Source organism: Corella eumyota, chromosome 1 (genome assembly GCF_963082875.1).
Source record: "Corella eumyota chromosome 1, kaCorEumy4.1, whole genome shotgun sequence".
Taxonomy (NCBI): Eukaryota; Metazoa; Chordata; class Ascidiacea; order Phlebobranchia; family Corellidae; genus Corella; species Corella eumyota.
Genome location: NC_137490.1, coordinates 21,575,098 through 21,600,839, shown reverse-complemented (window position 1 = coordinate 21,600,839; position 25,742 = coordinate 21,575,098). Strand labels below are relative to the sequence as shown.

At 24.7% G+C, this 25,742-nt stretch overlaps 1 protein-coding gene across 2 annotated transcripts; it reads left to right on the top strand.

Annotated features, from left to right (window-relative positions):
• Positions 1–868: 868 nt before the first annotated feature.
• LOC145752086 (TATA-binding protein-associated factor 172-like) lies at positions 869–21,120 on the top strand. 2 transcript variants are annotated; one of them, XM_082568304.1, is made up of 42 exons: positions 869–995; positions 1,180–1,306; positions 1,575–1,689; positions 2,103–2,234; positions 2,364–2,475; positions 2,644–2,713; positions 2,812–2,930; positions 3,000–3,120; positions 3,478–3,636; positions 3,887–3,982; positions 4,122–4,200; positions 4,393–4,490; positions 4,973–5,119; positions 5,329–5,453; positions 5,821–5,950; positions 6,603–6,707; positions 7,163–7,297; positions 7,392–7,504; positions 7,704–7,878; positions 8,366–8,527; positions 8,909–8,999; positions 9,348–9,541; positions 9,838–10,015; positions 10,103–10,251; positions 10,512–10,638; positions 11,049–11,191; positions 11,355–11,489; positions 11,659–11,725; positions 12,038–12,186; positions 12,581–12,733; positions 13,271–13,408; positions 13,541–13,680; positions 13,862–13,939; positions 14,125–14,254; positions 14,689–14,830; positions 17,716–17,846; positions 18,222–18,335; positions 18,510–18,687; positions 19,153–19,336; positions 19,718–19,847; positions 20,223–20,423; positions 20,538–21,120. In XM_082568304.1, exons 1-42 carry the CDS (start codon positions 964–966, stop codon positions 20,679–20,681), a joined length of 5,448 nt encoding a protein of 1,815 aa, XP_082424430.1. In that variant the 5' UTR covers positions 869–963; the 3' UTR covers positions 20,682–21,120. The 2 variants fall into 2 exon arrangements, with proteins under 2 accessions (XP_082424430.1, XP_082424422.1); XM_082568296.1 differs by having other exon boundaries at positions 2,100–2,234.
• The last annotated feature ends 4,622 nt before the right edge of the window (positions 21,121–25,742 follow it).

Below are 25,742 nucleotides of genomic sequence, written 5' to 3'. Positions count from 1 at the left end.
GATAAAATTTTTTTGTGTTTTCATATTTATAAATAGAAATAACAGTTAAGTTTAAATACATTAACAAAGGTAAGATAGTAAATTTTAAATTTAAAAACAAAGCAAAATTTATTTACATTAAATCATAAATAACAAAAACTATTACACAAATACGTTTTTTAAAAGAGGACAAACTGAGACGCTTGAACAATTGTATCGACAAGTCATTTCCTCTAGAAAAAAGGCAATTGTAAAAATGCAAAGGGTAATTTGGCAACCAAATATTTATTTTTTTGTAAAAATAACTGCATAAAATAACAAAACTTTTCATTATTTAATTCAAATCATGTATATACATTTATTTAAAAGCTAATATTTTAAGTTATTAGTATAAATTTTTAGTTAAATTTGTTTAGAAATATACCCACGTGCTTGTTTTGTTATTGTTTTGATCTAACCTTTGTTATAATTTAGGTTTTGACCAATGGGATTGCAGTGTTGACCTTAAACACGTGATATATTCAAGATGGCACTAACTATAAAAACAGTCGCTCGTGGTCGCCGAGCTGGCAACACCTAATACACGAGTTTTATTTTTCGAAAAAGAGTTTTTTAATTATTTGAAGTTATGGGTTTATTACAAATACGATAATGAATTGTATTATTAGATAGTTAATAAGGTGTTATAATATTAATTTAAGCATAAAATTAGACTTGAAGTATTAGTTTTATATGTTATATCTTTAATTGTTAAAATGATATCAGTATGTCAGTTTTATTTTTTTGTTTTGCTTTTTAAGTTTTTACGTAAAAAATTCAAGTTATAGATTGGCTAAATTATTTATTTTCATAATTAAATAGTACCCAAAATAATAAGAACGGTTTTGTCAAGCTTTTCTATGTTTTAGTTAGATTTTTGATAGTTAAAATATGGTATTTCACTGTTTAAAAATATTTGTGACTTTCTGAGTTTGAAATGCAACAATGTCAAATACTCAAGCTAAATCAACTTTAAGGTAAAAACTGTTTAGATTTTACTTAAACTTTAATTTTATTATTTGGTTGGTGTTACAAAAACACATTTCTTGTGAAAACATAAATAACAGAACAGGTGTTGTATATAGCAATATAGCTTAATATATTATTCGAATTTTTTTCATGTATTATTTCTAACATTTAATTTTCCTATTTAATTTTTAGTCGATTGGATCAAGTATTCACATTACTAGAGAATGGTGGAAGTCAAATAACAAGAAAAGCTGCAGCGAAGCAGTTAGGAGATGTACAAAAGAAACATCCTCAAGAACTTAACAACTTACTAGCAAAAGTAAATCAAAAAAATAATTGCTAAAGCTAGAAAAATGCTAAAAAATTTGAGTATGTCTACACCATAGAAGCATTTTTACGCAATATAAAGTTTAAAAATTAAATATACAATAAATATATATTTTATATATAACATTTTTAGGGTACCAGTAGTGTACAGTTTAATATAAAAATTAAAACCAAATTTTAATACATGGGGTTATGTATATATGGCTGTTAAAAAATACAAAAATAAATTATGCTTAAATTGTGAAATATTATATTTTTAGCTGTTAACATACACTAAACATGAGGATTGGAATGTAAGAATATCAACTGCTGAAGCAATTGAATCAATCATTTCCGAAGTTCCAATTTGGGATCCTAAACCTTGTGTTAAAACTGGTTTGTTGTAACTTTATTCTTGTTTAATGGATTTTGGGTTTGGTCAAATTTTTAGGAAGACATTATAAATTTTTTTGCATTGATTTTGTAACAACTAGATTTTTATAAAGTAGTTATAAATAATGTTTTAGCATCTTTATATAATAAAGCTTGGTGGGCAATATTTATTCATATTTTTCCGAATTATATACCAACAAAATAAATAAAACTGCTGTTTGTGGTTCTTTATCTTGAGCAAATATTAGTTAAAAATTGCAACCATATTTTGAGAACTAAAATCTAGGCTATTGACTTATATTTTTAAAAATAGAATATTTTATCTAATTTTTAAAATGTTTTGTGTCTTAATCCTGTTCTTGCAAATTTGTTAAACAATTTAATAACAATTTTTGTTGTTCCTTAATGTTTAGAAGACATGTGCACACAAGAAATTATTGAGGATAAACTGATATTTAACAATTTTGATGTTGAACGTGTCTTAAATGGGTCACAACTATTACTCGGGTCTTCAGGAGAAGAATATAAAATAACTGAAGACTTCAAAGGTTTAAAAAATAGAAAATTAATTTGATAATTTAAAATCGTTTTATTATTTTAGGGATTAATTCTAAGAAGAGTTTATGTATAATTCTTTTTGAATTTATGTTTTTACAGTTAGGTTTAAATTTTTTTAGGTTTAGATCTCAAAGCGAGGATAATTAAACAGCGAAAAATTTTGGAGAAAAAATTAGGATTAAATTTTGCCGGCAACGGTGGAATTGGAGTTTCTTCAAATGATCTTTTTGAGTTAGTTTTTTCTTTTGTAAATCAACATTAAAAAAAATTAATTTTTTTGACACCAATTTTTTTAAATTATGTTTTAATTTTTGAAATTTACAAATAATAGAAAAAGTTTTTTATGTGGGAAAAAATTGTGTAGCAATTTATTTTACAATTTGATATTTTGTTGTTTAGTGATAAAGATTTAGAATCAAATAATAAACCAATAATTAAACAAGAATCAATTAAACAAGAGAAAAAAGTAGTAAGTTAATAAAATTACTAAATAACCCAAAAATTAATTTCTCTTAAAAAATTTAAAATAACATTTTTAAAAGTTATTGAAAATGATTTTTTTAACAGTCTTGTTCTACTGTGATGTCACAATTAAGTGAAGGTCTTAGTAGTCGAGAGAAAAACAGAGCAAAAAGAAAAGCGAAACTCCTACTCAAACAAATGAGTAGGGATGGTCACCAAAAAAAGTAAATTTTAAAAACCGAAACGTAAAATAAAAATCGAAAAAAAAATAAACATTTTAACTTTTTTGACAGAGAGAATGAAGAGAGAGATTATCAGCCAAGCGCAAAGAAAAGGAAGAAGGGAGAAAAGAGTTGTTCTAATGTGGAAGTTGATTTAGAACTTATTCCTTCACATAATCCACTTTCTGATGAGGTTTGTTAAAGTTTATTGAGATTAAATCAATTTTTGGGACTGTTCTTAAAGTTGCCTTATGTTTAATACTAGTGTTTTTATAACATCAAATTATTTTTTATAATTTTTGATTTATTTGTATATACATATATTTACATATTGATTTTCCTATGTTGTTTCAGAAGAAATTTAAATTTAAACCAGCAAAATTACCTTCATATTTTATATGTTATTTTAATTTGTTTTCAAATTTAATTTGTTTTCTCTTTCATTTAGTTATTTTTTAATATTTTGCTGGTTAAAAACTGAATTTTAAATTTCTACAATATTAATTTAATATTTTAAATCTATTTTTAGTTAAGTTTTCTTGTTTTACAGTGGACCGAGTGGCCACTAGAATGGGTTTGTAGTGAGTTAATGAATTCCTTATTCAGTCAGAACTGGGAAGAGAGACATGGTTCTTGTATTGCACTAAAAGTTATTTTGAAGAAACATGGAACAGGTTGTGGAAAAGTTAAAGGAATGGATGTTAAACAAGTTTGTAGTTTTCTATTTATTTGTAGTTTTTTCAATTTAAGTAAAAAAGGTTTTAAAAAATGGTAATATTTTTAATGTTGTGCTATTCTTATTTGGGTTCATAATTATTATAATAATGCTTAGTTTTTAATGGGACTTAAAACATTTTCTTTATTGTATTACAATGCGGAAATCAAACCCAAAATCTTGTGTTTAATAATTTAAACGAGACTTAAAATAAATTAAATTGATTAAATTTTTTTTGTTCAAGATGGAACATTATTATCAGTCATGGTTGATTGATCTCTCGATTCGATTACTTTGTGTTATTACGCTTGACCGATTTGCTGATTATGTTTCTGATCAGGTATACTAATTTAGATATTTTATTTAAATTAATACTGTAGAAAAAACAGATTTTCAAAACATATATGAAATACAAATACTTTATATTAATTCAATTATAAAGTTACAAAAAGTGTTTTCTAAAAAGTTGTTACTTTCAGGTAGTCGCCCCAGTGAGGGAATCTTGTGCTCAAACTTTAAGTTTGGTTGTCGGTTATCTTGACAAATCAGCAGTGTTTGGTAAATACTTTAAGTAAACACTTTTAATATAAATAACAATTAATTTTATAGGATATGACATTTTGACATATAAAAAATTTTATTTGTTGCAATTAAAAATTTACATATTTTGTAAGTAAATTGAAAACTTTAACTCAATTTTCACCTATTTAATTTTTAGTTTAATTATTTAAAAATTTAATTTTTTTTCAGATGTGATAAAAATCTTGCTTTATTTAAACACTAAACAAGAATGGGAAATTAGACAAAGTTCAATGTTGGCAATCCAGTATATTATTGCTATAAGACAGGTACTTATACTTGTTTATTGTTAAGATTATTAACATCTTAATATATTGGAATTTAGTGGACATTATATGGAGCTCTATTAGCGTCTTCTGCCGGTTCAAACGGGTAGTACTAAAATAAATGCGAAAAGGGCAGAATTTTAGAGGAGAAGATAAGGATAAGGTTATAAAAATTACCTCTTTTCTGCATTTTATAAACTTAGCGGATGACGCTAATAGAGCTCCCATTATATATATATATATATCTATATGTGTGTCCAATTTAGAGGCCTACAAAATAAATAACACTGCCGTTTGTGGTGCGCAGTTAAATTATTGTATGCAAATATTAGTTGAAGTTATGATTATGTTACAGCGTTTACTAGTAGATACTATATTTTTAATAATTAGCAAGCAATACCAGTGCATTTACAAAAATTTGTGTTTAACTTTTGCGTTTAAATAAATATAATAGTTCTAGCCTTTTTTAAATTATCTTATTTCAGGATCTCCAAGATGAAATCTTGTCGCAGTGTTTCCCTGTTATCTTAAATGGACTACAGGATAAAGATGGAGATGTAAAAAGTGTTTCTGCGAAAGCTTTGATGCCTACTACAATATTACTAGCTAACAATTCGAAATATAAAAACGAGGTAACTTACATATATATCAAATTTGTATATGTATTTGTCCTATTTATAGGCCTACAAAGTAACTTAATTTGTCAGTTGTGGTTAACGAGTAAATTATTGCCAGCAAAAGTTAATTGCAAGTGGCGAGCTTATTACGACAATTAAAATGTTAACCACAGTACGGGCGATTGACTAGCATGAAAAAAAATTGCTTTTATTTTACATTTTAGTTAAATACATTATTATCAATATTATGGGAATCGTTAAAAGTTTATGATGAATTAACTGCATCTACTCAATCTATTATGATCTTGCTTTCTAAACTAATTCAACAAATTCCTCATCAATTTATAAGGTGACTTGATCTAAAAGTAATTTTTAATCTAGAACTAAGTTGTTTTTAAACGGGAAAGATGTATATTTATGTTTGCTTTTTAAATAGAATATTAAATTTATTTAATCAAACAATTAGGTAATTTAATTTTTAAAAGTCATTTTTTAGGAGTTTTGATGTAAAATCTCTCATAAACATTTCAAATTCTTATGTTAATTTTTTTTAACCTCGTTTAATTATTACATAATTTAATATTAATTATAACTTTTTATATATAACCCACATCAAAAAAAATTTATTAACTCAAACAGTAGAGAACGTTATTAAAAAGTTTTAATGACAAACTTTTATATGTTGATTTTTTATGTTTATTAAATTCTATCCACAGTTCAGAAGAAAATTTACCAACATTAGCCTCTAGGTTGTGGCCATTCTTACACCATGTTGTTGTTAATGTGAGGGAAGCTGCTTTAAACACTTTAAATAATATACTTGATACTGGTGACAATGATAAACAAGTAAAATTTAATTTAAATCACTAGAAAAATATTTTTAGCTTTTGTTTAAATTAATCACTTTTTTTTGTATATATCTTTATCCTCGATGTGGAAAAGTCGAATGCGCGACTTAAACATAGAGTAACATAAGTTACTCCGACCAAGTCTCGAGTTGCCTGTGGCAGTTTGGAATATTATAGATTATAATTGCCCGATAATTATTCTGCTGATTAAGTGCTGGCTCAGCAGGAGTTCATACCGTTTATAGTGCATTACTCAAGGGCGCTACAGCATGAGATCAGTGTGGATTAAACCCATGACCTCATGTGTGGTGTAACAAGTGTTCTTACCCTAACTTTGCTATAAATATAATTGTGTTAAATATATGTTTTCTTGTTTAATATGCTTTATTATCTATTGATACATATTATATTAATTAGTTTTACAAGACTGGGTATATATATATATATATACTGTAAAATCCTGTTCAAATATTTTATTATTTTGTTTTAAAGCATGCATTTGATTTTGTCATTTTTTTTCACAACATTAATGTTTTTTTATTTATATTTTTCTTTCTTGAAAGATTTAAGTAAAAAATTTTCAATTAATTTTGTTTTTTAATGTTTTCCTATTTTATTGTTTACAAATTTATGATATTTACAATATGCAGGAAAATCTGCAATGGTTATCTCATATTTGTGTGGATGCCTGTTGGAATTTATTTCAATGTTGTCTGCTCGAGAAAAATCAAAAAGTCAGAGAAAAATCTGCTCAAGTAAATGTTTTAATAAAATCTATGTATATTGGTATTTAACAATCATATATATATGTATGTGTGTCAAATTTATAGGCCCTTAAAATCAATAAAACTGCCGCGTATGGTGCATGGGTAAATTACCACAAGCAAATGTTTGTTAAAAGTTGAGAGTCAAGACCACTCTATGACGATTAAAATCCGGACTGTCGAAAGGGCTATTAACTAGTTTTTATTATTTTACAACAAATAAATCGCTTTTAAGTAAGGCGTTATAAAGGGTATAAACTCTTGCAAAGCCAAAAATCAATTACCAGTTTAATCTTCTAACAATTATATTTAATAATATCTTAAACTGCCAAAGTCAATTTAAGACTGGGCCGGGATAACAAATGTCCTAAATGTTCGGTTCCTGAAGTCGACCTACCACTTAAATAAATATTAAAAAAATAAACAAAATAATATTTTTTTTTCAGGTTTTTGAAATATTTGTTCGAAAATGTTCCTCACTTACCCCAACCTCCCCCCATATTCATACCTGGTTGTCGTTGTCATGTCAACCACTGGGTGTCTCTTATGACATCACAATGCTCATTCACAACAAAAATCATGTAAGTGTGATAATAGGAAAAAAATTAATTTAAATTTTTGTGTTTTTAAATAGACCAAATTTAATATTTTTTATTTATTTTAATGTTTTTTTAGAAAATAAATGAAAGTGGAAATAACGATCAACAAAAACTAATTGGAGGCTCTCCGACCCACTCTGGTGGCGAATATGAAGCGCATGTTATGACCACTAGGGAGTGCACAACAAGGTAAGTTTTCCATTATATTTCTTTAAAAATAGTAGCTTATTTTGGGAGTTTGGTATACCAGTAATAGCAAATGACTACAAGCTATAAGGTTTTGGCTTCGAGCTTCAACTATGCAGCACTATACACCCTTGGGCCTGGCATTTACAAATAACTTTTTTGCATCAACCAGCTGTTTTTTATATGTATTTTTTAATTTTAGAATGATCGGACAAATATGTTGTCATCTAATGAGAAATAATCCTAACAATTTTCTATTATTTCAAACAATCTCCCAACAATTAACTTTGTTTATGACATCACAATCAGCTATGCAGAGAATTATTGCCTCTACGGTGGTAAAATTTTGGTGGCAAGAATCTATTGAAACTAAAATTGTAAGTTTTAAATTTTGTATTTTAATAAAAAATGTTAAAATAATTTAAAATTGAGTGTGTTTTAGCAATTATTTAAAGTGATTTTAGTGAAAAAAAAGCTAAAAAAAACATTGTTTTTCAAATACTTCTTATAAATTTTTTAAATTCTAATTTTTGCAACGCTAGCATGGTGTAGTAATTAAAATACTAAGATTACTAAAAGGGGTTGTAGGTTTAATCCTCATTGCTTCTATGCTGTAGTTCTTTTAAGTAAGGCATTATAAACGGTATAAACTTCTGCAGAGCCAAATAACGATCACTGCTAAAGGCAACTCGAGACTGGATCTGGGTAACAATTGTTACTCTGTGTTTAGACTATTTAGTCAACCTTCTTTTATTAAGGATAAATAATTATAAAAAAGAAGTAAATACTACTTTTATAGAAAAAAACACTTGAAAAATATTATATAAAATTATAAATCTAAATTTGTAGAATGTTTTTAAACAGGATTTTCCACTTTCTATATCAAATGACCTTCATAATATGTTGATTCAAACCCAGCAAGAGAGTTTATATTATTCTGAAGTAACTGTTGTTTACATTCAAGTCCAAACTGATATTAAAGCTTTGGTTAATAATTTGCAACAGAAAGGTTTCAATTTACAACAAGTTAGTAAAAATTTTTAACATTTTAATTTAATGGCAGCATGCTGTAGTGGTCAGAACACTTGGCTTTACTACATGAGGTCCAGGGTATAAAGCACTTAATCAGCAGCTTAAACAACGCACTATTATAATCTACATTAACCAAAACTGCCAAAGCCAACTCAAAACTGGTTTGGGGTAACTGATGTTTCTTATTGTTTAGACTGTTAACCTTTCAACATTAGGAATAAACAAATAAAAAAAAAATATTTAAAAAAAGTGTTTTTAATATTAAATAAATATTTAATAATATTTAAATTTGATACGTTTCTTTGAAACTACAAATAATATTGGTAAAAAATTGTAGTTTCAGAGTTTCCAATAAACAACAATTTATTTTTTCAGTGTTTCCCATTCAAAGCAGTTTATTCATTTCCAGAAGTTATTGAGTTTTGTGAAACACATTTTTCACAAATTATCACTCAACCTGATAAAGGTAAAGCTTTCTCAATACCCATTCTTACTACTTTTCTTTATATTATTAAAGGGTGCATAAATTAGGATTATGTTGTTAAATTAAAACGAAAATTTATGTGAAAAATTAAATGGAAATACCAGTTAAAAGACTGTTCTGAGTCAGCACTTTAAATGTCTTGATATAGATGCAGCTCTCAACTAATATTTGTTAGTGATAATTTACCCGCGCACCACAATTGGCAGTTTTCTGTATTTTGCAGTGCCATAAAAATAAATAAATAATTTAAACCATTCCATGTAATTCACATTTTTTTTCAAGTTAAGATGTCAGTCACAATTTTTTGTTTATTTTTTTTCCTTTTTTTAGTTTTACAAAACCAGCGAGATTTATTATTAAAACTTACAACTGAAGCACAAAAATCTCAAACCTGCCTCGATGATCGGGTAAAAGTTTACATCGCAAGTTGTCTGGTCTCTGCAGCGCAATCTAGTGGTAAAAATAAATGGAAACTTCCGGATAAATTAAACCCAATAATAAGACCTCTTATGGAAACATTAAAGGTAAATTTTGGTTTTTATATTTTTGCATATATTAAAATGTTTTCATATGCTTTTTTGGAGAGTTAAGGGGTTAGTAAATTTGTAAATAAACAAGAGTTGTGACAAAAATGTGAAATTCAGGATTTTAAATAACTATTTTTTTGCTTAATTTTTTCAGAAAAGTCTTATTTCAATTACAACTCTTGTTTAAATACATTTCAGATATATCTACATTTTTCATTGTGCATAAAAAAGACACAAAATTATTTATTGCAAACTATATTTTTATTAGAAAAAAAGCAACTATTTTTTTTCAGAGGGAAACTAATAACACCGTTTGCAAAACAGTCTCAACAACTTTAACTCATCTCATGGGGTTATGCAAATCAAGAGAAAAATCTCCCAACATGAAATTAATTAACAACTTGTGTTCTTCTTTGATTAGTTCCACCGTTAGGTGTCCAACTTTGGAAAGTATTGCTCAAGAATTTAGCGGTAAATTAAAAATAAATTTTTTTAAAGCTTTAATTTTTTTTTGATTTTATAAAATTAATTAAGTATTAAATTTTTGTTTTCAAACAGAGGAAACACTAAAAACCTGCAGTTTATCCTCAAACAATTTAAAATATGATGCTTTGATTACTCAACTGCGACGAACAGCTGTTTGCATTTCTGAAACATCCAGCAAACGAAAAAAGAAAATTGGAAACTCTGGAGAAGTTAACAATAATGTAAGTAAGGATTTTTAATATTTCGGTTTATTCTGAATGTGTGAAGTTTTAATTTATTTCCAGATAATTTACCCTCGCACCACAAATGGATGTTTTATTGATTTTGAAGGTCAATAAATTAGATATATATACCTTTAATGTTTACTAAGCTTCATTATATTAGTTTCTTTGTTTAAAAAACTTTTGGAGTCACAGGTAACAATTATTTGTGATAACAAAATCATATTAAAATTTTAATATCCTTCATTACTTTTGTTTAGGAAATGTTATCAACTATAGCAAGCAATGGTGCCCAATGTTGTTTTGAAACAATTTTTCAAATTTATAAAGAAAATGTTTTTACTATTTTGCCACAAATATGGAATCTAATTCAACAAATAAACACTGGTATTTTAATATTTTTAAAATCAAATATTTTATTTTACTAGCTACTTATTTATAATTAACTGTTTTTTATGTACTTACATAGAAACTAGGCCTAAAAAAAAATTTATGTCAGAGAAATTACCTAAAATCCTAGTTATAATAAAGACAGGTTGAATTTATAAATTATTTTTTCACAAATTTATAATCTATTAAATTTTTTTGTTTTTTTTGGTTATAATTTTATTTATAATAAAGTAGGATTGGTTTATTTAATTATTGTTTACCACAAAAAAATCTTTTTGGTTTATTTATGGTAATTTTTGATTTATGGTAATTTAATGGTAATTTTTGATTTATGGTAATTTTTGATCTTTTTGGTTTATTTATGGTAATGTTTGAAATCTTTTTGGTTTATTTATGGTAATTTTTAGTGAGTCTACAAACTACAAATGGTACACCAACTAACCAAACTACCAATCATAATAACCCAGATTATTTGCTGGTTATTTCACAAAGTCTTTCTCTTATTCAAGTTATAATTCCTGTTCTAACTGATATTACTTTACAGAATCAGGTGAATAACTAAATCGTGTATTTTATTTTATTTTTTTTAAAAGGTTGATTAATAAAACTCAAAAAAATATTTTTAATTTTTGTTTAAATTCTATTTTTGAATGTAGTTCACTTTTTAGTTTTTAAAATTTATTTTAATTTTAAATTAAATTAAATTTTTTTAGTTTCTTACACTATTACCTCATATTACAACATTGTTATGTCATAATCACTCCACTGTAAGATTTATGTCAAGTCGCTGTCTTGCCACCATGACTAAGCATTTTCCTGATAAAATTATGCCAGTCGTTGTTGAACAGGTAAAAGAATTAAAAAATTTCTTTTAAATAAAATTTTAAAGTTTATGTAAATTATTACCAATTTTGAACTTTTAATTAGAAGTATTTTTAAGATTATCGTTTGTTATTTTTTTAGCCAATAATAAAATATATCAAATGGCCTTTTAAAAATTAGGTTTCTTGTTTTTAGATTTTACCTAATTTCGATCGAATCGACGATGTTATTAAAAGAAAGGGAACGATAGAACTAGTTGCAAGTAAATATTTGATCATTTTATACCAAATTTTAATTTAGTTTGTGGTTTATTAAACAATATTCTGTCATAATGTTTGAAATTTTTCAATTATTAAATCCATAATTACTTATCAATTCTTAAAGTTTGTTTTAATTTTAGGATTTATTTAATATCTTAGACATAAATGTACTACTTTTTATTATCTTTTATATTATAATAAATCTCATTGTTACAAATAAATAGCTTGCAATACATTATATTGATAAATACATTAAGAATTATACATTACATTATACTACTTCATTTAAAAAACAAAAATTTCTTATTTTTCAGATATAATAGAGAGTATGAAGTTAGATGTTGTTCCATATACCGTGTTGTTAATAGTTCCATTATTAGGTCGAATGAGTGACCATGATGTTCAAATTAGATTACTTGCTACTTGCTGTTTTGCTAAACTTATTCAATACATGCCAGTAGAGGTTGGTGAATTGATTTTTGTGTTGGTTACATATTTAATTAGTTATTATTATTTTAAGTTATAAGAATTTATACTTTAATTATTTTATAAAATTTAGTTAATTAAAATTTATTAAATTTTTATTTTTTTGTTATTTTAGTTTATATTTTTTTATGGCTATATTAAAAATGGCCATTTTTTTCTGGGCCTTTATTAATTTTGAATATTAATAAATAAAATAGATTTTATATAATCACTTAAAAGTTCTCATAATATGTAATATTTATCCATGCACCACAAATTGCAGTTTTATTTATTTTGAAAGCCTATTAAATGTATATACATATATTGTCCACCAAACTCCATTCCATATAGATGCTTAACTTAAAGTAAAATAAATAAAAATCTTATTTTAGTCCAGTATCCCAGATCCACCGAATCTTCCTCCAACTTTGGTTGAAAAAAAGAAAAAAGAGCGGAGATTTTTGGAGCAATTATTTGATTGTAGTTCACTTGATGAATATAAGGTTCCTGTGGTTATTAAAGCAACCTTAAGGTCTTATCAGCAGGTTAGTGTATATATATGTTAGTCTAAGTATATATATGTTAGTATATTAGCATATGTTAGTTTGTGTTTTGGATTTATATATTTTGGTATAAATTTTGTAAAAAAAAAATATTCAAATATTTGTTAAAAAGTAGTTTTAAATTGTAGAAATTTTTTTAACCAAACACTACTGTACTTTTAGCAATCTAAATTCATGTTTTTCAGTTTCAAGGTTTTAATTTATTATTTAAAAAGGTGTTTATTAGTTTGTTTATTCATAGGTTAGTTTGTGTATAATTATGTGTGTGTTGGTGTTAATTTAATAGCAAAAATTAAAAAAATTAAATACTGAAGTTTTTGTAAAAAAATTCTTAACCAAATCCTAGTGTACTTATAGCAATCTAAATTCTTTTTTTCCGTTCCAAAATTGTTATTTACTATATAGAATATATGCACATAAATGAAGATTTGATAGATAAGTGACCCTTTTCCGTCTAAAACCCTGTTTTTTCCTGTAGGATGGTGTAAAATGGTTTAAAATGGTTGTTTTTTCCTGTAGGATGGTGTAAAATGGTTGGCATTCTTAAACCGATATAAACTACATGGTGTATTATGTGATGATATGGGATTGGGGAAAACTTTACAAACTATTTGCATCATGTCATCTGATCATTATTATAAAGAACTTGACAAAAAGGTAAACACTTTGTTAGAACTTAAATAATAGGGTAAACACTTTTTTATTAAAATTGTTAATAAAAAAATTTATTGACGGAAAATTTTATTTTATCAAATTTATTTTTATTTTTTACAATTTTTTTAATTTTAGGTCAAGACTGACCAATCTCAACTAATCTCGCTCGTAATTTGTCCTCCCACTTTAACTGGCCACTGGGTGGAGGAAGTGGGCAAGTTTTGTGATTGTTTTAAGATTTTGCATTATTATGGAAGTCCACAAGAAAGGCAAAGGTAAAAAAAGAAAATGGTAAATTTTTTTGCAAACTTCTAATTGTATATACATAAAGATTTTTTTTTTTTTTTAAGTTAAATAAATATAAAAAAATAGACTCTATAAAATAGTTAAAGATTTTTATTATGGTATGATATAGTTATATCTTTATTACTTTAACAAATTTTTATTTAATTGCAGATTACAAGAAAGTGTATCGAGACATAATTTAGTTGTAGCTTCTTATGATGTCGTTAGAAATGATATTTCATTTTTCAGGTACTTTTCCAATTTCAAACTTACATCTATGTGCGTATTTATTTTATTTAATCTAAATGTTAAAAAAAATTATGTTTAAATATATTTTTTAACCATAAAAAAGCATTTTTTTTCTGGTATTTGCTATGCATTATTTAATTCACTTTCTGGAATTTAATTTTAATATTTTTTTGTTTTTCTTGTAGTAAAATCAAATGGAATTATTGTGTATTGGATGAAGGGCATGCGATAAGAAATGGAAAAAGTAAAACGGCAATTTCAATAAAATCTTTAATTTCAAATCATCGATTAATATTGTCTGGGACACCAATACAAGTAACTTTATTAAAATGTTGTTGTTTATGGCTATTTAAAATAGTACATTAGACAGCAAAGATTTTTTAGTAACAACTGGTCTCCTGACTTTGCAAGTATAAATTATTTAAAAATTGAAATAATATAGTGCAAATGTTAAAAAAATTGCAAAGTTATGACCATTAAGGATGTTTAATTAGTATTATTTTTTTCTTTCAATTTTTACTGGCTTTAACCCCGACATAGAGAATTTAGTTGCGATACTAACCACTAAGAAAAATACCTCAATATATTTAAAATGGTCGCCTACTTTATTGTTACTTTGATATGTTTTTAAACACACATTTTAACCAATATTTAATTTTTGTAATAAGCGAAATTTTACAAATTTCTACAAAAGTATAACTCTTAAAATTATTCCAAATTTATTAGCTTTTTTTTAATGTATTTTACAGAACAGTGTATTGGAGTTATGGTCATTATTTGATTTCCTGATGCCAGGATTTCTTGGTTCTGCTCAAGAGTTTAATCATAGATATACCAAACCTATACTTAACAGTAGAGAAGCTAAAAGCTCATCCAAAGAACAGGAAGATGGTAAGTTTAAAACTTTAGTTATATTTGTAAGTTCAAAACAATTTTTTTTTGTTCATTTTTTTTGAAAAGTTTTCGAGGTTTATATGTGATAAAATTAGTCGGATTATTGTTTTTAGTTTTTTTTTGTTTATTTTATTTAAAAGAAATGTCTTGTTATTATCTTAGGTTTTGTGTTTTGCCGTTCTTGTTTATGATATTGTTTATTTAATTTTTTTGTGTATTTGAAGTACTATTGTGATCTCAATAATTAAGTCAATCTATATAAAATGGTACATAGGTAAATTATCGCTGGCAAATATTAAGTAAAGGTTGTGGCCATATTATGACTATCAAAATCCTGACCGTTTGATAAGTTTTATTAAAGCTCTTTATCCAAATTTATATTTGCTTTTAATTTTTGGCTAAAAAGTGGTAATTTTTATTTAACACATATTCTTAACAACATAATTTTTAACAAATTTTAATTAACAAATATTGCACATTATTTATACAGTGTAGAAGGTCAAAAGTGGTTAAACAAATAAATTAAATCAGAACTTATTATTTAGGTAAATACTATATTGCTTTTATATAACGGTAAAGCTGTTATACAAAGGTTAAAATTTAAACTTAAACTCATTAGCAATATTTTTTCACAAAAAGTATTAATAACAACACAAAAATAAGATAAAAACAAATGGTTTTAAATTACTTATCTTAGCAAAAATGTTTTAGTTAAAAATTTAAACTCATTCAAAGTTTAAGTAAAAGTGTATTTATTTACCTCTGTTTAACTATAAATTAAATTAAAATTAAAAATTTATGAACTTTTTAAAAACACATAAAATTTCAAACCATGTCATTTTTCCCTATGTCAATAGTTAAAGTAGCTTTAATATGTTGGTTATTCAACTCATCATAATCCACCATGTATAACATGCTTTCATCATGATTCTCTGCCTCTGTTTGTAAATATGAGAAACTATTTCGACTTTTGTAATATGTTTTTGCCTGAAAATTAAAATTTTTTATATTTTTGGATTTTTTTTTTAAATGGCCAAAATAAAAGTTTAAATTTAAAACAATATTAGGCAATTAATAAATACATGGCATAAAATTATTGCATAGGCTTAACAATAAAATTTGGTATTGATATTACAGTTTAAATTTTGATTTTTTATGTATGAGCATGTAATTATTAATACTTATTAAAAATGAAGTGTAGGAGGCTTTGAAATAGAATTATTAACAATGTAATTCAAGACGAAAACAGAATTTAAAATAAATTTTGTTTACAACATGATAAAATAAATTCAAAATAGTGTTTATTTTTACCTTGTTCCATGTACAAGCACCAATAAATGTAATAATACTCAAAGCTATAATACAACAAACTATAACAGCCATGATTTCTGCTGCTCCAATGTCACCTGACCCTATTTCATGACCCTGTAATATTAGGATTGGTAAATTGATTGTCTTGAAATTTTATTTTGTTAATTAATTTGGACTAGCTAGGTGTTGTAAATTAATAAGACCTGCAAATAATTTTTATTTAATAATTTTGATGACATTTTTCAAAACACTTGGTTATTTTTTCTTGTTGTTTTTTCTTGAAAAAATATTGTTTTGTAAAAAAAATGTGTTAAAAATGTTTTTCATGATACTAAAAAAAACTATGGCATATTTTGAATTATAAAATGGTTAGTTTTACAATTTTTTTTATTATATTTACTCATTATGAACATAAAAAATGTGACCAAAACTACATAAAACTTCCAATAACTTTGGTAACATTAAATTGTTTATTTTTTTGGTAAAAATTTATGTAATTTGTGGGCCTGATTAATATGGCCCAATGGATTTAACTGAATGGGTAAATGTAAATTTAGTTTTAACAAAAAGCTTACGTTAGAATTGTCATCGTCAGTAGTTGTATTGTCATCCCCACTCCCAACAATTTCACGCTTGATTAAAGTCACTTTATCCTCGTCCATGACCTTAAGTAGTTCTTCATCATAATTCCAACTTTTAACTTCATTTATACAGAATATTAAACTTATTAATTTAAACCAAAACATAATTGTTTAAGTGTTTTCTGTATAAATGTATAAGCTACATAATCAACTGTTTAACTAACTGAAAAAGCTTTTTTTGGTTTTTAAGTTATTTACAAATTTTAAAACTTAATCTTTATAAATACTTAAGTAACATCATGTTATAAATAGTAAGAGAATAACTTTTTTATAGTTTAACTTTGATTAGAAAATGTGATTTATGTTTTATAACTGAAATTTTGTACTAAACAACTTACATTTTGTTATATTTATCTAAAGAATTTGTTTTATTTGATATAAACAAAACAAAAACATTTCATTGAAATAGTAAAACTAAGTTCTAGCTGAAATATTTCAGACTACTATATTTAGAAACACAACCAACATATTGTTAAAACATTTATTAACTCCTAAAAACACAAATAAATGATTTTATAACAAAGTTGCTTGTACAAATGATTTCTGTTTGCATTTGTGATGTAATAATAAGAGAAAGGCAACTTGGGTTTAATGTTTAACTTAAATCATGAGATTTTGTGATTTATTGAACAAATAATATATTTAGAATGGTGTTTGAAATTTTATAATATTTTTATGTTTATAATTTTAAGTTGATATTAATTTAATAATGTTGTTCACTCGAGTTTTTTAGATTTCTTTAAAAATATTAAAAAATAATATTTGGCAAAATTAGTTTTTAAACATTCATTTTTATTTTTAAACACCAATATTTTTCCAAATTTAAAAAAATATTTAATTAAAAAAAATTTCTAAATTCAATAGCCTATTTCAAATTTAATTTATTTTTTTATAATTAAATTTTTTTTTTAATTATTTATTTTTTTTTAGGTTTATTAGCAATGGAGTCTTTACATCGACAAGTTCTTCCTTTCATGTTAAGAAGAATGAAGGAAGATGTTTTAAAAGATCTACCTCCTAAAACTATACAAGATTATTATTGTGATTTAAGTCCTTTGCAGGTTGGTAAAAAATATAAATTTTTGATTTAATTTGAACCTGTGTTTTGTATTTAAATTAAACTAAAAATATGTTTTTTTTATTTAAAAAAAAAATAATATCAATGAAATAATTACACGTATATTAAAATAAAAAAATAATTTTTAAATTAAATTACTTTTTTTTGTATTTAATTTACCTAAAATTATGTTTTTGATTTTAAAAGGTAATAACAATAAAATAATTGCAGATATACTAAAATAAAATTAACTTTTAAGTTAAATTTGTTACTGTATTTTGTAATTAATTTAAATTAAAATAAAATAAATTACATACGGATAAATTTTATATTTTTTATATCTTACAAATATACTTTTAAATTAATTTTTTATTTACAGTTACAATTATACGAAGATTTTGCTAAAACTCAAGCCAAGAAGGATGCCGAGTCATCAATCCATAACAGCAATGATGAGTCAGCAAGAATCAAGGGAACTTCACACGTTTTTCAGGTTTACAAGAAAAAATATTTTATAAAATTTTTATGATTTAACTTTTTTAATAAGTGTTAAAATTAACTATTAAGTTATAAAATACTTAACCTGCTATTAATTCCTGTTCAAAAACAAAATTACTGTATTTTGTCTAACACAGTTTAAATATTTTTCATAATTAATATATTTCAGGCGCTTCAATATCTTCAAAAAGTTTGCAACCATCCTTTATTTGTCCTCACCCCATCCCACCCTCATTACAAGTCAACATTATCACAACTTAAACTTAAAAACTCTTCACTTCATGATATTAAACATGCCTCAAAGCTGGTCGCCTTGCAACAATTACTGATTGATTGTGGGATAGGAGGTGAGTTACATTTTTATTTTAACATTTTTCTAATAAATATTTTTTAATGTTTATGTTGTTGTTTGTGGACTAAAATTTAGATTTTTTTTTTTAAATTTGTTTTGGTAAACTTTTTTTGTGGAATTTAGTTGAAAATTTTAGGTTTTTTTCCTGAAAAATTTTATATTTTAAATAATTGTAACTTTTTAAAACATTGGTTTTTTGAAGTTTATTAAAATTTTATTTTGTCCTCTTTTATAAATACTCATCTAATTGGGTAACATTGTTTAAAATCTTTATATTTATAATAAAAATCTTTTGTATAAAATAATTTTTTTTTAATTTTGCAGAAAATTTAGTTTATTTAATTTTCTATCTGAAATTTAGGTAAAATTCCTTTATTAACATTTTAAAACAAGGTTTATTAAAATTTAAATCAGCCTTTTCTTTTTCTGCTGTTTTTAATTAAAAATAAACATTTTTTAGTTCCTGCAGCAGACAACATAGAAATGTCAGTTGTCAACCAACATCGATGCTTGATATTCTGTCAGCATAGAAACATGCTCGATATTATTGAACATGATTTGTTTAAAGATAAAATGAAGTCTGTAACTTATTTGAGGCTGGATGGTTCAATTCCTACAAACCAAAGATACTCAATTACTTCTAAGTAAATAATCTAATTTTTATTTTACAAAAATTAAATAATGTTATTTGATATTCTAGTTTTTGAAAAAATAAAAAAAAGATTTTAAAACCGGCAGCAAGGTGCAGTAGTCTACACTACATGGGTCCCAGGACAATAATACATGAGGGCAATTATAATCTATAATATCCCAAACCGCCAAAGGCAACATAAAACTGAGTCGGAGTAACAAATGTTACTCTATGTTTGGGTCGCGCATTCGATTTTTCCACATCGAGGATAAAGATATATACAGAAAAAGAAAAATTTATTGGAAAGCCAATTTTGTAAAAAAAATAGTTGAAAATAAATTTAACTTTATTATTGTACAAAATTTTTAAAACGTGAAAATTTTCATTTTTTTAGATTTAACAATGACCCATCAATAGATGTGTTACTACTTACCACTAAGGTTGGGGGCTTGGGTTTGAATCTCACTGGGGCTGATACAGTTATTTTTGTGGAACATGATTGGAACCCAATGGTTGATTTACAAGTAAGATGCTAATTTTTTTTGCATTACTTTTAATATTTTTAGTAAGAAATAGATTATATTAGGCCTACTAGTTGTAAATTGTCATAATATGGTCGTAATTCTCAACTAAAATTTTCCTCTAGTTATTTATCTGTGCACCACAAACAGCAGTTTTATTTATTTTGTTGACCTATAAATTAGACTTACAAATATACAAATTGTTTACAAAACTTTATTCTATTTAGATTGTATTTAGATGTAAGCAAATGCACAGCATATCAAAAACATATATTTTTTTGATAATTTAAATATTAGAACTATTGTCAGAAATACATTTTTTCCATAAAAATTTACTAGCGTGCTAAAAGTAAATTAATTTTACATAATTTTAACAAGGCAATGGACAGGGCACATCGAATTGGTCAAAAACGAACAGTCAACGTTTACCGTTTAATCACACGAGGCACCCTGGAGCAAAAGATCCTGGGGTTACAAAAGTTTAAGTTAAAAGTAGCTGATGCTGTATTGGGAGAGGATAATAGAGGATTACATAGCATGGGAACCAACCAAGTCCTTGATCTTTTTAATGTTAATAAAGTAAGTGTATAAAATTAAGACCTGACAAAATTTTTAGTTCTAGTTTAAAAAGGTTATAGTTATATAAAAAATTATTAGAGTATAAGTATATTAGCTTAAAAAACTTTTGTTTAGGGATCACAAGAGAACAAGTCATCGAAGAACACTGAAGTTAGTAAAGGATTTCGAGCAATGATCGATTCTTTGGAGGAGCTATGGGATCAGAATCAATACGACGAGGAATATAATCTGGATAATTTTATGCATTCCCTGAAATAAATATTATTGGAAGCCCTGTTATTTTGCTGTGCTGGTGTATTAATATTTGGAAACAGTATAGACCTGTATATTGAATAAAGTAACAAGCATTTTACCAAATTTTGTGTTTTTTTCAAAAAAAAAAATTGGATTTATTAATGAATATATATATCTTTTAAACAGTTGTACACAAAATAGTAAAAAAAAAATATTAAACCTAGAATTCGAGGTACACTTTTACTATTAAACTATTTATCCAACTAACACATTACTTGTAAACTAAGTACATGGCAAGTTAGAGTTTGTTTAGTTGTAAAATATGTAATTTTAAAACATTTAATTTGGTGAAAAATCACAGTGTTCCAATTACAAAGTAATATAATTATTGTGTCATTATTTAATATGTTATTACTGTATAAACTTCAATAATTATGGTTCGAAATCTTAGATTTCGAAACATATTGCTATTGTCAGTGTATTTATTATTATTATTGTTTTTATTCTTTCTAGTCAGAATTTTGAAAGATGATAACTTTTGTTCTTTAAAACTAAAAGTTCTAAATTTTTAGTATGTTTGTTATTATCCCAACGAATCGCAAACCTTCTATTTACGACATTTAATTATCACTAATTACTAATTAATAGGTGTTTGTTTATTAAAATTTAAAGGTTGTTATTAATTTTTTAAATCTTGGTCAATTGTATATTATGATATTACTAACTCAAAAATAAATTAAAATTTTAATTTTTATCACTAATTACTTAATAATAGGTGTTTGTTTATTAAAATTTAAAGGTTGTTATTAATTTTTTAAATTTTTGTCCATTGTACATCATGATATTAGTAACTCAAAAACGAATTTAATTTTTGTCACTAATTACTAATTAATAGGTGTTTTTTTATTTAAATTTAAAGATTGTTATTAGGTGTTTAAGTTTTGGTCAGTTATATGTTATAATATTTATAACTTGAAAATGAAATAAAAATTAATTCTTGTTTGTTTATTATATTTAAATGCTTGTTTGTTGATTAAAAGTTAAAGTCCGATATTAAGCATTAAAAATTTGGTATGATGTATTTTATAATATAAATAATTAAAAAACATATTAGAAAAATAATTTTCGTTTATTTATCATATTTAAATGCTCGTTTATTTAATAAAAATCAATTTTAAGAATTTAAAATTTACTATAATTTGTATCATAATATCACCAACTTAAAACTTGGTTAAATATTAGTTTTTGTATGTATTATATATATAAATGCTTGTTTGTTTATTAAAAATCAAAGGTTTGTAATATTCTTAGTTAATGTTTATGCATATCTTTTTTTATTTATAAAAATTTATGTTAAAAATAATCAAATATTTTCGAACCATATTTTATTTACCAAATAAATCTATTTTTTTTATTATTACAAGTGCTTACTTAAGCTATGTATACAACTTTGCATCATTGAAAGGTCGTGGCAGTTAGCTCAGTGCGAGAGGCCCACAACTCTCAGTACTGAGTTCCGAGGTTTGGTTCCCAACTTAGACTTTTCAAAACAATTAACTTACCAATTTTTTGTATTTTGCGTACATAGAGCCGGTCATATGACCACATGACCTAAGCACACTAGTAAAAAAGTTTTAAAAATTATTTTTTTTTTAAATCAAAAGATAACTATACCAATAAAACCGCCCTGTTCTAACAGCTGTGCTTGCAAAAATTTTTTAGCAAACATTAATATTTCCGAGAGTTATGACAAATTTATGACATTGATTTTTAAATATTTTTAGAACTATTTTGGTATAACTAATGCTCAAGATAAAAAAATTTTCGAAAATAATTAAAAGAACAAAAAAACATTTTTTTATTTCGCGTACATTGAATTGTTCGCGGGACCTTTTGACCTAATTAAACCCAAAATAAAAATTACCTCAAACTTTTATTTTACTAAAAATTTTCTCGAAATGTTTTATCTTGAATGTTAGTTAGGCCAATGCGCGTCTAATAAAATACAAAGTTTTAGGTGTTGAGATTTCATAAATTTTTAATAAAAGTTTCATAACTTTTATGAATATTAATATTTTCGAAAAATATTTTGTAAACACGGTAATTGGACCTGTGCGGTTCTAACACAACAATTATTTTTCGATTTAAAATTTTTTATTTTTTTTCAAAAAATTTGTATGCAATATCATTGGCCAAAAATATCACGTGACCTAATTAAACCCAAAAAAAAAATTATCTCAAACTTTTGTTTTACTGAAAATTTTCGCGAAATGTTTTATCTTAAATGTTAGTTAGGCCAATGTGCGTCTAATAAAATACAAAGTTTTAGGTGTTGAGATTTCATAAATTTTTAATAAAAGTTTCATAACTTTTATGAATATTAATATTTTCGAAAAATATTTTGTAAACACGGTAATTGGACCTGTGCGGTTCTAACACAACAATTATTTTTTGATTTAAAATTTTTTATTTTTTTTCAAAAAATTTGTATGCAATATCATTGGCCAAAAATATCACGTGACCTAATTAAACCCAAAAAAAAATTATCTCAAACTTTTGTTCTACTCAAAATTTTTGCAAAATGTTTTATCTTGAATGTTAGTTAGGCCAATGCGCGCCTAATTAAATATAAAATTTCGGATTTTGAGATTTCATAAATTTTTAATAAAAGTTTCATAACTTTTATGAATATTAATATTTTCGAAAAATATTTTGTAAACACGGTAATTGGACCTGTGCGGTTCTAACACAACAATTATTTTTCGATTTAAAATTTTTAATTTTTTTTCAAAAAATTGGTATGCAATATCATTGGCCAAAAATATCACGTGACCTAATTAAACCCAAAATAAAAATTACCTCGAACTTTTGTTTTACTGAAAATTTTCGCGAAATGTTTTATCTTGAATGTTAGTTAGGCCAATGCGCGTCTAATAAAATACAAAATTTTAGGTTTTAAGATTTCATAAATTTTTAATTAAAGTTTCATAACTTTTATGAATATTAATATTTTCGAAAAATATTTTGTAAACACGGTAATTGGACCTGTGCGGTTCTAACACAACAATTATTTTTCGATTTAAAATTTTTAATTTTTTTTCAAAAAATTGGTATGCAATATCATTGGCCAAAAATATCACGTGACCTAATTAAACCCAAAATAAAAATTACCTCAAACTTTTGTTTTACTGAAAATTTTCGCGAAATGTTTTATCTTAAATGTTAGTTAGGCCAATGTGCGTCTAATAAAATACAAAATTTTAGGTTTTGAGAATTCATAAATTTTTAATAAAAGTTTCATAACTTTTATGAATATTAATATTTTTGAAAAATATTTTGTAAACACGCTAATTGGACCTGTGCGGTTCTAACACAACAATTATTTTTCGATTTAAAATTTTTAATTTTTTTTTAAAAAATTTGTATGCAATCTCATTGGCCAAAAATATTACGTGACCTAATTAAACCCAAAATAAAAATTATCTCAAACTTTTGTTCTACTTAAAATTTTTGCAAAATGTTTTATCTTGAATGTTAATTAGGCCAATGCGCGTCTAATTAAATATAAAATTTCAGATTTTGAGATTTCATAAATTTTTAATAAAAGTTTCATAACTTTTATGAATATTAATATTTTCAAAAAATATTTTGTAAACACGGTTATTGGACCTGTGCGGTTCTAACACAACAATTATTTTTCGATTTAAAATTTTTAATTTTTTTTTAAAAAATTTATATGCAATCTCATTGGCCAAAAATATCACGTGACCTAATTAAACCCAAAATAAAAATTATCTCAAACTTTTGTTCTACTTAAAATTTTTGCAAAATGTTTTATCTTGAATGTTAGTTAGGCCAATGCGCGTCTAATAAAATACAAAATTTTAGGTTTTGAGATTTCATAAATTTTTAATAAAAGTTTCATAACTTTTATGAATATTAATATTTTCGAAAAATATTTTGTAAACACGGTAATTGGACCTGTGCGGTTCTAACACAACAATTATTTTTCGATTTAAAATTTTTTATTTTTTTTCAAAAAATTTGTATGCAATATCAGTGGCCAAAAATATCACGTGACCTAATTAAACCCCCAAAAAAATTATCTCAAACTTTTGTTCTACTCAAAATTTTTGCAAAATATTTTATCTTGAATGTTAGTTAGGCCAATGCGCGCCTAATTAAATATAAAATTTTAGGTTTTGAGATTTCATAAATTTTTAATAAAAGTTTCATAACTTTTATGAATATTAATATTTTCGAAAAAAAATTTTGTAAACACGGTAATTGGACCTGTGCGGTTCTAACACAACAATTATTTTTCGATTTAAAATTTTTTATTTTTTTTCAAAAAATTTGTATGCAATCTCATTGGCCAAAAATATCACGTGACCTAATTAAACCCAAAATAAAAATTACCTCAAACTTTTGTTTTACTGAAAATTTTCGCGAAATGTTTTATCTTGAATGTTAGTTAGGCCAATGTGCGTCTAATAAAATACAAAATTTTAGGTTTTGAGAATTCATAAATTTTTAATAAAAGTTTCATAACTTTTATGAATATTAATATTTTTGAAAAATATTTTGTAAACACGCTAATTGGACCTGTGCGGTTCTAACACAACAATTATTTTTCGATTTAAAATTTTTAATTTTTTTTCAAAAAATTGGTATGCAATCTCATTGGCCAAAAATATCACGTGACCTAATTAAACCCAAAATAAAAATTATCTCAAACTTTTGTTCTACTTAAAATTTTTGCAAAATATTTTATCTTGAATGTTAGTTAGGCCAATGCGCGCCTAATTAAATATAAAATTTTAGGTTTTGAGATTTCATAAATTTTTAATAAAAGTTTCATAACTTTTATGAATATTAATATTTTCGAAAAAAAATTTTGTAAACACGGTAATTGGACCTGTGCGGTTCTAACACAACAATTATTTTTCGATTTAAAATTTTTTATTTTTTTTCAAAAAATTTGTATGCAATCTCATTGGCCAAAAATATCACGTGACCTAATTAAACCCAAAATAAAAATTATTTCAAACTTTTGTTCTACTCAAAAATTTTGCAAAATGTTTT